The 17,301-nt window shown below is 41.8% G+C and overlaps 1 protein-coding gene across 8 annotated transcripts in view; it reads left to right on the top strand.

Annotated features, from left to right (window-relative positions):
- The window catches only part of WWOX (WW domain containing oxidoreductase), a 1,101,136-nt gene that overhangs the window by 330,779 nt on the left and 753,056 nt on the right, over positions 1 to 17,301 (top strand). For all 8 annotated transcript variants that reach the window (XM_073582662.1, XM_073582652.1, XM_073582678.1 and 5 more), the window contains exon 8: positions 6,384 to 6,569. In XM_073582662.1, coding sequence (XP_073438763.1) covers positions 6,384 to 6,569 — 186 coding nt within the window. The remainder of the gene's footprint in view (positions 1 to 6,383; positions 6,570 to 17,301) is intronic.

The raw sequence follows: 17,301 nt of genomic DNA, 5'->3' as shown, positions 1-17,301 counted from the left end.
CCCCAAAATAGGCAAAATACACTTTTTTTACGAAGTGTGTTATGTTTCTTCTATGTTTTGGCAGTGTATATTCACCACAAATGTAACAGAATGAGTCTGGATCGTTAAGACAACTTCTTCATGATGAGTTCATGCTTTTCACTGGAAAACAGACAACAACATAAAGTTAGTGCAAAAATCAAGCTATGAACAAACTTTTAGAACACTAATTAACACAAAACTATATTGAGAACTGCTCAGTTCAAGTACTAATCCAAAGAAATTAATGAGATGATGCGTCGCATTTACCAACAAGTGCTATAAATAAGATACCAAAAATCTCAAAAACTTGAGCCAATCTGGCAAAACTGATGACATATTCAGAATCAGCACCCCAAAAATACCCCAAATTCATTAAAATATTTTGGACACCAGAAAAAAAATTTTTTTTCGTTGACCTGTGTAATAGATAGATATGAGACTGATGGATGTAGATAAAAATCGGTATAGTCGGAAGGATAAATAGATATGAGTTATATGTAGAGATAGACACTGTAGATATAAATGGACTGATGTATAGAGGTGGATAGATAGATATATCATAGATAATAAATAGTGATGGATTATTACCGATAGATACGGGTCCTATGTTTCCAGCATGTTTATTGTTCTTCCCACGCTCCAGTAAGGAGTGGTCAGTGGTCGCTCTCCCGTAGCGCTGATGAGGGTGGATATGTCGCTGTTGTCCGTGTGTATATATGATTATACACTTTGTTACCCATGTAAGCCTTACTTATATTCTAGCTGGGCTGCATTTCCATGTCCCAGCGCTGCGTTATTCCCAGCCGCACTCAGGCCACTAATTTCCTTTCTTTCCCCCGTCCTCCTCTTCCCTGAGCCCGGCGTAGACGAGCCGTGGTGTGTACAGAAGCATGGAGCAGTTACGGGACTTTGTGAACTCCATTACAGCACTGTATTTCTCCAGGGAATCAGAAGAACGGGCTGTCATTGGGAAAAAGTAACGTACTAATACATGTAATGCTTTTGTCAAAATGATTTGACCATGGTCTTTAAAAGCAGTCGTCTGTAACCCTTGGGCAATTTCATATTTTTCTAATCATTTCACCATCAGTTTACAAGCTTGGCGCGCAGCAATAAATCAGACCCAGCCTCGCCCATAATTAGCTGGCAGGTTTTCTCGACGTGTAATTGTGTTGTTTACATTTCCGTCTCCATTTTTTTTTTTTTTTCCGTTCCTCATAAAAGGCACTTGAAGACGCAATATATCTGGAAGGGTTTATTATCTGCAGCTGAATATTTTGGGATGAGAGCATTTGTTGTAAAATTAGGCTTATGTTGTAAATTTAAAAAAAAAAAAAATTGGTGGTAATTATCAAAATTATTAATCAATAATTACCCACCTGTATCAAATAATACACAGATTCCTTTATATGCAAAGAGCGCCACTCCTGGTCATAGGCTGTGCCTGGTATTGCAGCCAAGCACCAATAATTTAGATTAACTAAGCTTTTTTTTTTTTTAAATTTTGTCCAGCAGAGAAAGTTATGAAACTTTACAAATTACTGGATCAACATGTTAGGGCATTTTAGGTTAGGATATGGGTTGAACTAGATGGACTTAGAGTCTTCCTTCAACCTTAATATCTATGGTACTATGTTTATTAGAGGATTTGTCTTCATTCCTGGAAAAAATAATTGCTTGTAAGTGTCTTCCAGCCTCCGGCTTTCCCCCAGTCTATTTGCCGCTTTCAGCTGCATTGATTTCAATGCATCCTCATTTGGAGTACAGATTATGGCAGTGATGGGTCAGCCCTTGTCTCCTCTGAGCTGACCCCATCACTGCCATCAGCTGTACGCCAAGACTAGACTGGGGAAAAGCCGGTGTTTGGAAGCCACAATCATTTCTTTTAAGGGAGTGAAGACAAATCTGCTAATACAGTGATTTTCATAACTTTCAATGCTGGACACAATTATTAAAAAAACATAAATACAAGTTTAATTGATCTTTAAATAGCTGTCTTACAAGGACAATCCATGTTAGGACAGATAGACAATATATAGGGGAATCCCACTGCTTGTGCCTTAAAACAACAAGTGGATTCCTTTCTGGCAGACTCAATACCTACTTGTTACATATAGAACTATTTAAATAGATGACGACATTTACCCCTGCAGTCACTGCTGCTAGATAAATGGCTGCCGTTTGCTGTGGCAAAATGGCTGTTTGTCAAGGTGACAGGTAATGGGAGTAGAGTTGGTGAGGATTGATTCGCAGGACCTGGTCCATCGACCATATCAGTAATCTGTAGACCTGAGAACCGCCTCCTTGTTTCTGGCATCCACTGCTCTTCTTTAGATTAGCCAGCCTGGCCAATGTATTCTTTGAGGTTTGACTTATCGCGCCAGGCTGGCTAATCAAGAGAAGAACCGCAGATGCCTTCAGGTACGAGACAGTTCTCACGTCTTCCGTCCAGTGACCACAGGCTACTGATGTGTCCAAAGGACCAGGTCCTGCAAATCAATTCACACTCATGGGCAAATAGCTGATTGCCCACCAGACAAATTCTAAATGGGGACATATCTGCTTTAAATTAAGATGATGCTGAATTACTGTAGCCGATCATTTTATCTAAATGGACAAAAAGCCAACCCCAGAGGAATTCTGGCAGCTGCCTTTTCAAGCACCTGCCAACTTTAAACCATAGAGCTTGTAAGCTCTGCACTCCTTGCCTAGGAAACTAGCCACTGCTGATTCACTGCAGAGGTGGCCGGTAACTTAAGCATTGAGAAACTGTAGAATTAAAAATCCCTCCTTTCTTGAAATCGGAAAGGATTTTTAATAACAGGTACATTTTAAAGTTGCTTTATTTTTCCAGGCACTTTTCAATTTTGATCATTTAGTAAGATGACACAATCCCATTAAGGTACAGATGTGCAGCTATATCAAATTTTGGATCATCACATTTTCTTCTTTATTAAAATGTTTTTCCCTTCTCAGGCTTTTATTACATTATTTTTTTATTATTATTATTATGGCCTTCAGCTTGATCTCAAGTCATGGTGACTTAATGGATGAACGCTGTGTAGGAAGATCGGTCTTGTACAAGCCTAGATAGGTCCACCAGGGTCTTCTCCACCGTTATCTTGATAGTATCAAGTCAAGCCATCGGATTGCTGGTCTTCCTCTTCACCTTACTCCTTCAATTCTTTGGACCATGATTGATGTCCTTCTCCAGTGATTGCTTTCTTGGTATAATGAGTCCAAAGTAGACAAATCGTAGCTTGGTGATTCTTGCTTTGAGTGACATGTCTGGCTTGATTTATTCCAAAATTGATTTGTTTGTTCTTCTTGCCATCCATGGTATTGATAGCAACCTTCTCCAGCACCACATTTTGAAGGCGTTGATTCTTCTTCTGTCTTGTTCCCTTATCGTCCAGGTTTCATATCCATTTGTTACATATCAGCAGGATAATCAGTGCATTTCTGAGAGATGCTAGTCCTACCTCTGTCTCGAGGCCAGGGCTTTGTTCTGCACAATAAAGAATGGGAACATGGTTTTTTGATTTGCAGTCCGCTCCATTCTCCGACAGGGACCCATTTTGAAAGAGGGTGTCAGTCCCGGAGATTGGACCTCCATATGGCATCTCCGGTGGATATGCCATAAATGAGCTAGCAACTGCTGCTCTAAAGCTGGCTGGCCAGCACCAGCGCCACGACGCTCCTCCGATGCCGCAGAGCCAATGAGCCTCTGCTTGCAACATCGGAGAGGGCAGCAGAGTTTGGGCCAGCGTCTCAACCATGATGTTGGTCTGAAATATCCATCATTAGGAGCTCACTGCCTTTAAACCATAGAATGAAGGATTTTTACTGCAGTATTAAATAATTTGACCTGCACCAAGTTTATGTGTTACATGTGTGCTTCTGTGCAATATATATTGTTTTCATATGTCAAATGTCTTGTCTGTTGTCAGGTTGTCAATACCCACTATGTGGCACGATCTGTATAAACCATGGCCGCCCTCGCTATTTTTCCCTGCGTGAAGATTATTTTCTAGATTATAGTCGCATTGAAGCATTGCTTTCATAATAATCGTTCAGATCGAAACCTGGGGAACAAGATTGTGACCTTCGCGGTCACTTTATAGTATTCCTGTTTAATTGCACAGAGCCCCGTTCCTTCCAATAGCTATAGGGCAAATTATTAGTGTGACCAGTAGTCAGTACGACGCTCGTCTCCAAACGTCCTTGGTGTTTTATAGACCTAGTTAACAACATAATAAAAGCAACGCAGGCTTTAGAGCATGCATTATATAAAAAAGAAAAAGCTGAGACGTGTGCTGGATGGAAAGGAAGAAAATTCTTCCATAAGTTTCCCTGCACTGACTTGAAAATAGAAGAAAAAATGTTCTTTCACCGAAGCCACAGCTCAACATTGAATTTCAAATTCAGTCCTTGTCCCCACGGGCATTATGGGTCAGGTTGAAGTTCCAGTTCTTGAAATAATTCAGGTGAGATTTCTGATAGGGTTGTGATAGGGTCACTTTAGGATAACATGAGCAGATAGTGTTTGAAGAATTATGTCTTGGCTTGTTTGCTCTAGCTGGGGACTTGCCTTCACCGCACAGGTAGTGAACCTTTCAGTTCCTTCTGTTTTTTTTTTTTCTTTATGATAAACATAGCATGGAAGTCAAGGCAGAAGATGAAGGGGGGGAATGAAGGCAGCAGCTGCTCGAGGGAACGAGGGGATACATTTCTGGTGATCCCTTTTAATTCCTGTAGAATTTTATCGAGAGTGGCTTCGGGGTCACTTGACAAGTGACCAGGAGCTGCTCACATCTCTCAAGTCACCTTGTCATGACAATCATGCTAAATCACTCAATGCATCACTCTCAACACAAAGATCCATGTCTCTGACTGCATCTCGGGGCATCCACACCGTCGTAGCAGTAAACTCTCTTAAGGGTTTTTGATATTTTGAGCCAGATACAAACCTAGTAGATGAACGCAAGATCATGGACTTTTATAGAATTTAATTTTACAAAGCTGAATTTAAAGGAAGTCTGTCAGTACAAATTGACAGTTCATAGCAATCACAGGAGTCCGATGCACCCTCTCCTTGGCCCGAGAAACTCAATGAACCTTGCCATCTACTTGCCTTCCAACTATCTCCACCCTCCTCTGGCTCCTGTAAAACCAGGCTATCAATCAAATTCAAGAAGATAGATGAAAAAAAAGGTGCACCAAAAATGATTGTCCATGGCAAGGGTGCACTAAAAATGTTTAGCCATTCCAAGGGTGCATCAAAAATGTTTGGTCATGCCAAGGGTGTACCAAAAATGTTTGGCCACACGAAAGGTGCACCAAAAATGTTTGTCCATGCCAAGGGTGCATCAAAAATGTTTAGCCTTGCCAAGGGTGCACCAAAAATGTTTCGCCACACCAAGGTTGCACCAAAAATGTTTGGCCATGCCAAAGGTGCATCAAAAATGTTTGGCCATGCCAAGGGTACACCAAAAATGTTTGGCCACACCAAGGGTGCACCAAAAATGTTTGTCCATGCCAAGGGTGCAACAAAAATGTTTAGCCTTGCCAAGGTTGCACCAGAAATGTTTTGCCACACCAAGGTTGCACCAGAAATGTTTAGCCATGCCAAGGGTGCGTCAAAAATGTTTGGCCATGCCAAGGGTGCACCAAAAATGTTTGGCCATGCCAAGGGTGCACCAAAAAGTTTTGGCCACGCCAAGGGTGCACCAAAAAGGTTTAACCATGCCAAGGGTGCACCAAAATGCCTGTCGTTTGAGCAGTCATTTTGTGTTCACTGATTTCCTTTAAGAAGGTTTAACAATTGGTAGTATCTGCAGCACCGGTATGATTTTGGCACTGATAAAACACTATAACAGGTAATTCATCTGATTCAATGGCGATTAATGTGTACAGGTTGATCCCTGGAGCCCATTGATGACTAAGCAGAGTTTCTGAGCCACTGTTGGAATTGGAGCAGTGGACAAGCCGCCTGCACACTGCAACTCCGCTAAAGGTCTGTAGGATACAGCGGAGAACAGCGCTTGGCTGTTTTGATATTGACTTGAGCAGTGCTACACATACATTATGTCACACATGTTCAATCCCTTTTTCACAGCAATCGTTCAGTAAGAGTACAGAGTTGAGGGAGTTTGGGATCTCCAGTCTAGTGATGGCTTGGTTCCCGGTGGTGCTTTGATTTTGTGATGATTCGGGAGTGATGTATTGGGGCAGGGTCATGGTATGGTAAGTGGATAGCGTAGAGTATGGGTTTTACTCCCTTTTTAACGTTGTTTGTTATACTATTAATTGAGTGATTTTTACAGCATGTGCAACATGATATCTGCTCCTGTCTTTCACAGGCCTCTCCATGTTCTGATTTGCAATGGTGCAGTCTTTGGGATTCCCTGGCAGCTAACAGAAGATCACATCGAAATGACTTTCCAGGTCAATCACCTTGGACACTTCTACCTGACCTCACTGCTGCAAGATATATTACGTCAGTCTGTTCCATCTCGCGTCATTGTGGTGTCCTCAGAGTCTCACAGGTTGGTCCAGTAAAAATAATAAGGAGATGACAACGTGAAGTCAACCCCCTTTTATTCCACCAGTGTTGCAAAACGTCGCTCATAACCTGACTAACCCTTTTCCTTAGGTGTGGCTATTTCAAACAGATGATTTTCAGACCCCCTTCAAACTATTCTTGATTGCCTAGGAGTAAACCATCAATTCTAAAGAGCTACAAAAAAAACAAATTTTGTAGAATTGGTCCCAAGTAGATCCCACTTCTTGCGCCGTTCATTTGATGGAGTTATTCTGACAAGTCTTTAAAGCTCAGGTCAAGCTAGCATGGCTGAAGTTTTTTTTGTGTATGTGCGCCATCGAAATTCACTTTTCATTAAGTTGTGACCCTTATTGCCAGCGCAGTTATTACATAGTAGTGTCAGGTCAGACTGCATATGGACACACCTCATTGACAAGAGAATTGTTAATTGATATATTTCCACCAGGAATAATTTGCGAAAAGAGCAATGTTCTAACAAAAAAAAATATTATTTTATAAAGAACACTAAATCTTTCAGAAGAACCTGAAGGTCCACCTTGAAAACAAGTCTGTGAAGCACAAAGTACTGTATTATATAAGTGTTAGTGAAAAAATTATATCAAAGGTATCTGACATTTTTTTTCCCTTGTCATAGTCGGTGTATTTATGCCTTCTCTATAAATCATGATACAAGCCCCTGTTCCCATCGCACTTTGAGCCACCCATTGAGCAGTCTCGAAGATGGAATAATAATTGATTAAATCTGAATGCCATGACCTTTATTGATTTGCCATTCAACAACTTCGGCATCTACCCGAGAAGAAAGAGAAGATATACTGAAATCTAAATAGTCTACCTAAAGGCGGGGTTGATGGGATGATGCAAAATTCATTTCTCTCTTCATGGAGGAGCGGTCTACACATACAAATCACATCCCTACTGCTTACCTGGGAGAAAAGAAGTCTATAAACACAGAACACATCCCTGCTGTCTACTGGTAAGAGGAGTGGTCTACATAGAACACATCCCTGCCGTCTACCGGGAAGAGGAGCGGTCTAACAACACATTACTGCTGTATACCAGGGAAAGAAAAAGTCTACACACAAAATACTTCCCTGCTGTCTACTGGGAAGTGGCGTGGTCTACACACAACACATCCCAGCCATATAGTGGGGAGAGAAGTCTACACACAAAATACATCCCTGCCGTCTACCAGGGAGAGGAGTGGACTGCATACACAAAACACATGCCTGCCATTTTCTGGAGAGAGGAGCTATGTGCACACACACAACAAATCCCTGCCGTCTACCGGGAGGAGGAGCGGACTACACATATACACATATAGGCAACACATCCCTTCCACCTACCAGGGAGAGGAGCAGTCTACATACGCAAAGCACATCCTTGCCGTCTACCAGGGAGAGGAGCGGCATACACACACACAACACATCCCCTGCCTCCTACCAGGAAGATGATTAGTCTACAGAAACAAATAAGATCCCTGCTGTGTGCCAGGTAAAGGAGCAATCTACATACACAAAACACATCCCTTCCATCTACCAGGGAGAGGAGCAGTCTACATATACAAAACACATCCTTGCCATCTACCAGGGAGAGGAGCGGCATACACACACACAACACATCCCCTGCCTTCTACCGGTAAGAGGAGTGGTCTACATACACAACACATTCCTGTCATCTACTGGGGAGATGAGAGATCAACATGCACAAAACACATACCTGCCGTGTACCTGTAAGAAGAGCGGTCTACACACACAACACATCCCTACCGTCTACAAGGGAGAGGAGCGGTCTATACATACAAAACACATCCCTACCATTTACCGGGGCGAGGAAAAACCTATAAAAAAATTCTATGTTGTCTATGGGGTCCTTTTGTTTCCTCTACCGTTAACATCTAAATCCCTACTCTAATGAAAAATGTCTATAACGCGACAATAACAAATTATTGAAGGCCATCATTTTCTAGAAACCTTCAATTGCTTTCTCATACTATAATCAGTTAGAAGCTATCCCATAAATTCGTTACTAGTGGAATTGTCTTAAGAAGCAATCCATATTAATGAACGTCTTATGGAATTGTTATACAGGGAAGTGTCAATACAAATACAATTTGCACTGTATTCGTCAGTCTCTCATAAACGTGCTTGTCACTTAAAAGGTCTGAGATACAAATAAAATGGCTGTTTTGTTTTTTTTTTCCCAAGAAAAAATTCTATCCTAATTCTGTCCTAATATTTAAAAAATAAGTTGGAGAAAATAGTAAGGCAAAGTAATTGAAATAGAATATTGTCTTTACATCATTATAAAGCCACCGCAAAAAAAGAGCAGCTTCAATCGGCTGATCACCGCCGATTTTACCATTTTCTTTTCCTATTGCGGCCTCTACAGGGCATGCGTAGTATTACTTAATGTTAGAGCAGAAGCTGTTTTTATCATTTCATTGATGTACTCCCTTCTGTGAGTTCCATGTGCAGCAATAGGCCTTACATACAGGGAATTGAAAGCAGTTTCAGTGTTGTGCCAAATTTGATAAGTTTGGTGTAGTATGTAAAAGGCAGCAGTTTTTCTACTCTTGATGTTCAGGCAGAAAATCTACTGCTTATTACAGTACCAGCAAGGTGCATGCCCACTCTGTGAAAAAATCAACGGCGGAAAATTGACTCTTCAGTGTATTTTAATTTCACAGCGAATTTCACTTTTTGTATTTCACGTAATTTCCACAATGGATTCCAAAAAAACTTAATGCTTTGGTGCAGATATTTCTAAAAATAATGGGAAAAAAATGTATTCCTTCTCAGATTTTTTACTGGGATCCACGTGCTGATTTCAGAGATTTTGTTGCACATTTGCCCCGGATTTCATCCTGTAGATTTCAAAAGGTGAAAGTCTTGAAGAACTAATGGGGTTGTCCCACGAGCAAAATACATTTTAATTAATAGGTGGTTTGGAATAAAAATAAGTTCCACAATTGGATTTGTTAAAAAAATGTTCCTGTGCTGAGATCATTTTGAGATAATATAAATGTGCCCCTGCTTTATACTATTATTTGCTGTGTCAGACCATGCACAGCTGCTCCAGTTCATGGTCGGCACATACCTAACATCCTGGCCAGGGGAGGAAGACACTTATGATAAGTGACAAAAGTGGTTCAAAAGGTGTTTGTGTAAGGGAACACATATACCTGTCTGTCTGTTTTCTGACATATCACCAGTCCTTCGAGTTTATAAAAAATCAAGTCAGTGACATATAAGCTCAGCAACTGCTGGAGGTAAAAAGTTTACCTCCGGTCACTGGCGTCGACTGATGTGGGACTACTGCTGCCATCAGCCGACACCTGCTGCCGCTAATAGCAGCGAGAGAAGGCAGCTGCTGATGGGAGTATTAATCTGCCTTTGCCTGCGCTCTAAATAAATAATTTAAAAAAAAAAAAGGTCTGGTTCCCCAGTGTTTTGAAAAACAGCCAGGCAAAACTGACAACTGCAGACTGCAACACCCCAATCTGTCAGATTTAGCAAGGTTGGTTATCAAGAATAGAGGGGTCCCCTCACTGGTTTTTAAATTATTTAAATAAATAATTTGAAAAAACTGTAGCGTTCCCCCGTTTTTGACAACCAGCCAATCTAAAGCTGATAGCTGGGGGCTGGTATTCTCAGGCTGGTAAGGGGTCATGGATATTGCCCTCCAGGCTAAAAATAGAAACCCTTAGCTGCCCAGAAAAGGCGCATCTATTAGATGCACCAATTCTGACACTTTACCCAGCTCTTCCCACTTGCCCTGTGTCGGTAGCAAGTGGGTTCATATTTGTGGAGTTGAGGTCACCTTTGCATTGTCATCAGTTGTCATTGGTGGCATCAAGCTCACGACTTAGTAATGGAGAGGTGTCTATAAAATGATGATAGACTCTTGTTCGAAACAGTAGTGGATGGTGAGACATGGAGCCTGAAAGTCACAAGCTCAAAACCTTACTAGTCATGAGCGACCGGGCTGGGATAAGGTGTTATCCGAGCATGCTCATGTGCTAAATGAGTGTCTTCGGCATACTCGAATAATATGTTTGTGACCCAGCGGCTGCATGTCTCACAGCTGTTCAACAGCCTCAACACATGCAGAGATTGTCTAACTAACAGGCAATCCCTGCATGTGTTGTGGCTATGGAAAGAGCTGTGAGACATGCAGCCACGGGGACGCAAACATATTTTTCGAGCACGCCGAAGTCCCTCTGTTAGCACACAAGTGTGCGCCGATAACACCTCATCCCAGCACATTTGCTCATCACTAATTGTTATCCTTTTGCTCGGCAGTGTAAAAGATTTTCTCGGCACCGGAGCATTTTTTAACACATCCTATGGTGGAACTTATTATTATTCCAAAATCTATCGATTAAAATGTACTGTGATGGCGGGGGGGGGGAATAACCTCTTTAACTTAGTGCAGATTTAATTTCGACTTTGCATGTCAATTTTTTTCCCAGGCACATGGATGGGATTTGTTAAAATCTCATTCCTTTTAGTGTAGTTTTAGTAAGTTGCCAGTTTTTGACCCACAAATACAGATGGAATATCTGCAGCGTTACTGTTTGATATGCCCTATTGGCAGACAGCTTTAAATGTTTGGCATGTAACACAACATGTCCCCTGCAGTTTTCTGATTTTGCACATTTATCTAATGTGTCTTTTTGGTAATTTTAGATATTGCGGATATACATACATCATTAGCAATTAAAGTCACATGTAATAATTGGTATGCAGACTCCATTGACTATTCTCTGCGACCTCCTGCCTTCTATGAGTTAACAGGACCTCCCCATTTCAATGCATTAGTGTTAAGCTTAACATCCCTGCAATTCGAGGCCTCCTAACCAGGCGCGAGGGGTGGAAAATCCAATACTTATTTCTAAAATGTTTGAGTGACCCAGAGTAAAGCTTATTTTTTAATCATGTATCCATAAAAGTAACCCATGGGACTTGGAGCAGCGAGACCAGCCAAGGGTCAGGCTGAAGCCTTTATCACTCCCAAACACAGGGGCTTATAGAATAAATGACATCCTGCAGATTGATTTACATACACCATTTAAAATTTATCGTAGCCTAAAATGAAAGGAAGCAACGTAGAGCCGGAGGAATAATCCCACCCTGCACTAAAACATTGAGCATCTCCTAATTAAGTGGTAACGAAATCTGGATGCTCCTTATCTTTGCCGATCACGCCGCCGTCTCCAGGAGAGAGGAGCCGGTTGTGGTTGTAATGCAGCGAAGGGCTACTGTGGGCCACCGACACGAATAAATCTGCCAACTCCCCTCACTTGCCAGATGTGGAGGGCACCAGGGGATATGGTATAAATGAGCTGTTATTTAATGGGAGATTATGTTGAATTGTCAACTGCCTGTCTCGGCTTGCAACCTTCTGCTTCACTACAAACGCAAATATTTTCTTTATTTTAGCTGTGCAGATTTTTCCTTTTTTAATCATATGTATATATTATTCATTTAATTTGGAGGATCCTACTCCAAATATTTACTATATATATTTTCTCCAACTTTTACCTTCAATTTAAAGGGAACCTGTCACCTCGGAAAATGCTGTTTATTTGTAAATATAGGGTTAATCTGTTACAATGCTGCTTGGACGGGCGCCTTAGTGAAAGTGCGTCTACTAGTAGAAACTTCACTTCTTTCCTCCCAGTAGCCGCCGGCTTTCAGTAATTGTGGCGTTTGCTACAAGCCCGCTCATTATAATGTGAGTGATGGCTGTGAGCGCGCCCTGGCACTTGGATTAACATCTTGCTCTGGAGCGTATTTGTGCAGAGCGAACTGTCAATCAAAGGGCCAGGGCGTACTCACAGCCATTGCTCACTGTGTACCGAGCATTGAAGCCACTCGGTCAACGCCTCTATGATTGAAAGCCGACAGGTCCCAGGTGGAAATAAGTTCATTTTCTTCAGGTAGCTGCACTTTCAATAAGGTGTCTAGAAAGCATTGTAATGCTATTAATCTGCTGAATAGCCATGTATCAGCAAGTAAATATCATTTTCCTATCTGACAGGTTCCCTTTAAGACCGGGGGTTCACACATCCATCTTTCGTGAGCCATATGCACAATTGTGTCACTGGTCTCTGGAACCAAACTCAACAGCCTCCAAGGCACATAGAAGGCTTTGGATCAGGAGACCCGTGATCAGTCTGGAAATTTTACGGACATGTGAATGGGACCAAACCAGGACCTAAAAATCTGAGGCACCAGAGAAAATGGGGATAAAACATACCCTTTATTCTATTATTCCATCCTTAAGTACAATTGAGGTTGGCAAGTGAATCAACGTTTCAGCCCAAAAGGGCCTTTTTAAGCCAGAAGTATACTAGAAATTACAGCACGAAGCCTCCAGTGGTGCATGAGAAGGACTCTTGACCTAACGACGACCTGTTGGTTCTACTGGCATTTCTCTTTTGATGCACTGAATACTGGTATTCTCAATAATTAATAGCAAATCTGGAACATCTTTTCTAAGAAGTCCTCCTTGTGCTGTTCCTCTGTTCTTCCTCCTCAAAATTTATTGGCAACTGGGAGTTACCAATTGGTAGGTGTGTCCCTACATCTGGTGACACAGCCCAATCAGCTGTGACACTGCAAGACACCATTTTGAAAAGAGGAATAGTAACAGTAGAGTATTCAGGAACGACAAAATGAAATAGTATAAGAAAACATGTTGTAGGACTGGTATTTCACAGGAAATACAAGCATTAATTGAAATAGATGTGTCAGAAGTGGTGTCAGGTCCTCTCTGCAGTGTCATTAATTGTCAGAAGTGGTGTCAGGTCCACTCTCTGCAGTGTCATTAATTGTCAGAAGTGGTGTCAGGTCCTCTCTGCAGTGTCATTAATTGTCAGAAGTTGTGTCAGGTCCTCTCTGCAGTGTCATTAATTGTCAGAAGTGGTGTCAGGTCCACTCTCTGCAGTGTCATTAATTGTCAGAAGTTGTGTCAGGTCCTCTCTGCAGTGTCATTAATTGTCAGAAGTGGTGTCAGGTCCACTCTCTGCAGTGTCATTAATTGTCAGAAGTGGTGTCAGGTCCTCTCTGCAGTGTCATTAATTGTCAGAAGTGGTGTCAGGTCCACTCTCTGCAGTGTCATTAATTGTCAGAAGTGGTGTCAGGTCCACTCTGCAGTGTCATTAATTGTCAGAAGTGGTGTCAGGTCCTCTCTGCAGTGTCATTAATTGTCAGAAGTGGTGTCAGGTCCTCTCTGCAGTGTCATTAATTGTCAGAAGTGGTGTCAGGTCCTCTCTGCAGTGTCATTGATTGTCAGAAGTGGTGTCAGGTCCTCTCTGCAGTGTCATTAATTGTCAGAAGTGGTGTCAGGTCCTCTCTGCAGTGTCATCAATTGTCAGAAGTGGTGTCAGGTCCTCTATGCAGTGTCATTAATTGTCAGAAGTGGTGTCAGGTCCTCTCTCTGCAGTGTCATTAATTGTCAGAAGTGGAGTCAGGTCCTCTCTGCAGTGTCATTAATTGTCAGAAGTGGTGTCAAGTCCTCTCTGCAGTGTCATTAATTGTCAGAAGTGGTGTCAGATCCTCTCTGCAGTGTCATTAATTGTCAGAAGTGGTGTCAGGTCCTCTCTGCAGTGTCATTGATTGTTAGAAGTGGTGTCAGGTACTCTCTGCAGTGTCATTAATTGTCAGAAGTGGTGTCAGGTCCTCTCTGCAGTGTCATTGATTGTCAGAAGTGGTGTCAGGTCCTCTCTGCAGTGTCATTAATTGTCAGAAGTGGTGTCAGGTCCTCTATGCAGTGTCATTAATTGTCAGAAGTGGTGTCAGGTCCTCTCTGCAGTGTAATTGTCAGAAGTGGTGTCAGGTCCTCTCTGCAGTGTCATTAATTGTCAGAAGTGGTGTCAGGTCCTCTCTGCAGTGTCATTAATTGTCAGAAGTGGTGTCAGGTCCTCTCTGCAGTGTAATCAATTGTCAGAAGTGGTGTCAGGTCCTCTCTGCAGTGTCATTAATTGTCAGAAGTAGTGTCAGGTCCTCTCTGCAGTGTCATTAATTGTCAGAAGTGGTGTCAGGTCCTCTTTGCAGCTATAGCATGTGATATACATCATTAATTGTTACCTTTACTAACTTATTGGTGTTACCCAGGAATTTGAGAAAGGGGTTTTATTAAAAAAAAGAACAAATCTGATCCTGTTTCTGATAACTCTCTCTGCTCTCCTCTTTCCTTATCCCAGTTTTAGAGCAGCATAGAAGAGGAAAGGGTTGTACACAGAACTCCAGTGTGGAAAAAGGAGTAGGTATCTCAACGATGTAGAAAAGGAGCAAGGCATATGACGAAAAACAAGTTCAAGATGGAAGATAGGCTTAGTCAGGGGCTAACAAGGCTATCGCTGAAATGCGTGTCGGAGCTTGGTGCCATTCCAGCAGGAGGAGAATGAGTATAGGTATCTGCATCTCTTGTACCCATGTACTTATTTGGGACCTACTTCTACTATTGCCAACTGATTGATCACTTTGACCCTATACCCTTGTTCTTTTGTTGTGGTACATTGTGTTTATATTGACAGCCACTAAGTATTCATTTGGATATACTCATATATATCGGCATTACATACTTTGTATGTCATCTCTTCCTGCTATGTTATGTCACTTTCCTCTATACAATCATCTGGGTGTGTTTTTAGCCTTGATGCAATTTTTCTATTGTGTTCTAATAGTTGAATTTACTATTTGTCAACCTTTTACCATATAGGCGTTTCTGAATAGTTTTTTTAAGCCTCACATCCAGCCTATATTACTGAGAGCTACACTCATTGCTTACTTCCAACCTGTGTTACTGAGAGTGACACTCATAGCTTACATCTAGCCTATATTACTGAGAGCGACACTCATAGCTTACATTCATCCTATATTATTGAGTGACACTTATAACTTACATCCAGTCTATATTACTGAGAGTGACACCCATAGCTTGCATCCAGCCTGTATTACTGAAAGCAACACTCATAGCTTACATCCAGGCTATAGTACTGAGAGCTACACTCATAGCTTATATCCAGCCTATATTATTGAGAGTGACACTCATAGCTTACATACAGCCTATATTACTGAGAGGGACACTCTTCACTTACATCCAACATATATTATTGAGAGTGATGCTCTTAGCTTACATCCAGCCTATATTACTGAGAGTAAAGTTCAATAAGGGTAGCGGTCACTGGGGAGCGCCAGGAGAGCGGCAGTTAAAGTGGATAATGGGTCAATGATCCACCGCAGCTCCAGCCGTGCACCTCCAATGGAGGATAATGAAATAGGATAATGAAATTGAACGGTCAGTGGAGCGCTGAGAATGCAAAGACACCACAATTAATTCTTCTTTAGCCCACAAAGCGTTTCGATGGGCGACCGTCGAAACGTGTTGTGGGCTAAACAAGAATCAATTGTTGTCTCTTTGCATTCTCAGCGCTCCACTGACCGTTCAATTTCATTGTCCTATATTACTGAGAGTGACACTCGTAGGTTACATCCAGCCTGTATTACTGAAAGTGATACTCATCACTCATAGCTTACATCCAGCCTATGTTACTGAGAGTGACACTCATAGCGTACATCTAGCCTATATTACTGAGAGCGACACTCATAGCTTACATTCATCCTATATTATTGAGTGACACTTATAACTTACATCCAGTCTATATTACTGAGAGTGACACCCATAGCTTGCATCCAGCCTGTATTACTGAAAGCAACACTCATAGCTTACATCCAGGCTATAGTACTGAGAGCTACACTCATAGCTTATATCCAGCCTATATTATTGAGAGTGACACTCATAGCTTACATACAGCCTATATTACTGAGAGGGACACTCTTCACTTACATCCAAAATATATTATTGAGAGTGATGCTCTTAGCTTACATCCAGCCTATATTACTGAGAGTAAAGTTCAATAAGGGTAGCGGTCACTGGGGAGCGCCAGGAGAGCGGCAGTTAAAGTGGATAATGGGTCAATGATCCACCGCAGCGCCAGCCGTGCACCTCCAATGGAGGATAATGAAATAGGATAATGAAATTGAACGGTCAGTGGAGCGCTGAGAATGCAAAGACACCACAATTAATTCTTCTTTAGCCCACAAAGCGTTTCGATGGGCGACCGTCAAAACGTGTTGTGGGCCAAACAAGAATCAATTGTTGTCTCTTTGCATTCTCAGCGCTCCACTGACTGTTCAATTTCATTGTCCTATATTACTGAGAGTGACACTCGTAGGTTACATCCAGCCTGTATTACTGAAAGTGATACTCATCACTCATAGCTTACATCCAGCCTATGTTACTGAGAGTGACACTCATAGCTTACATCCAACCTATATTACTGAGAGTGACACTCATAGCTTACATCCAACCTATATTACTGAGAGTGACACTCATAGCTTACGTCCAGCCTGTATTACTGAAAGTGACACTCATCACTCATAGCTTACATCCAGCCTGTGTTACTGAGAGTGACACTCATAGCTTACATCCAACCTATATTACTGAGAGTGACACTCATAGCTTACATCCAACCTATATTACTGAGAGTGACACTCATAGCTTACGTCCAGCCTGTATTACTGAAAGTGACACTCATCACTCATAGCTTACATCCAGCCTATATTACTGAGAGTGACACTCATAGCTTACATCCAACCTATATTACTGAGAGTGACACTCATAGCTTACGTTCAGCCTGTATT

Source organism: Dendrobates tinctorius, unplaced genomic scaffold (genome assembly GCF_039654945.1).
Source record: "Dendrobates tinctorius isolate UK_male_01 unplaced genomic scaffold, ASM3965494v1 ptg000009l, whole genome shotgun sequence".
Lineage (NCBI taxonomy): Eukaryota > Metazoa > Chordata > Amphibia > Anura > Dendrobatidae > Dendrobates > Dendrobates tinctorius.
This window is presented reverse-complemented; position numbering and strand designations above follow the sequence as displayed.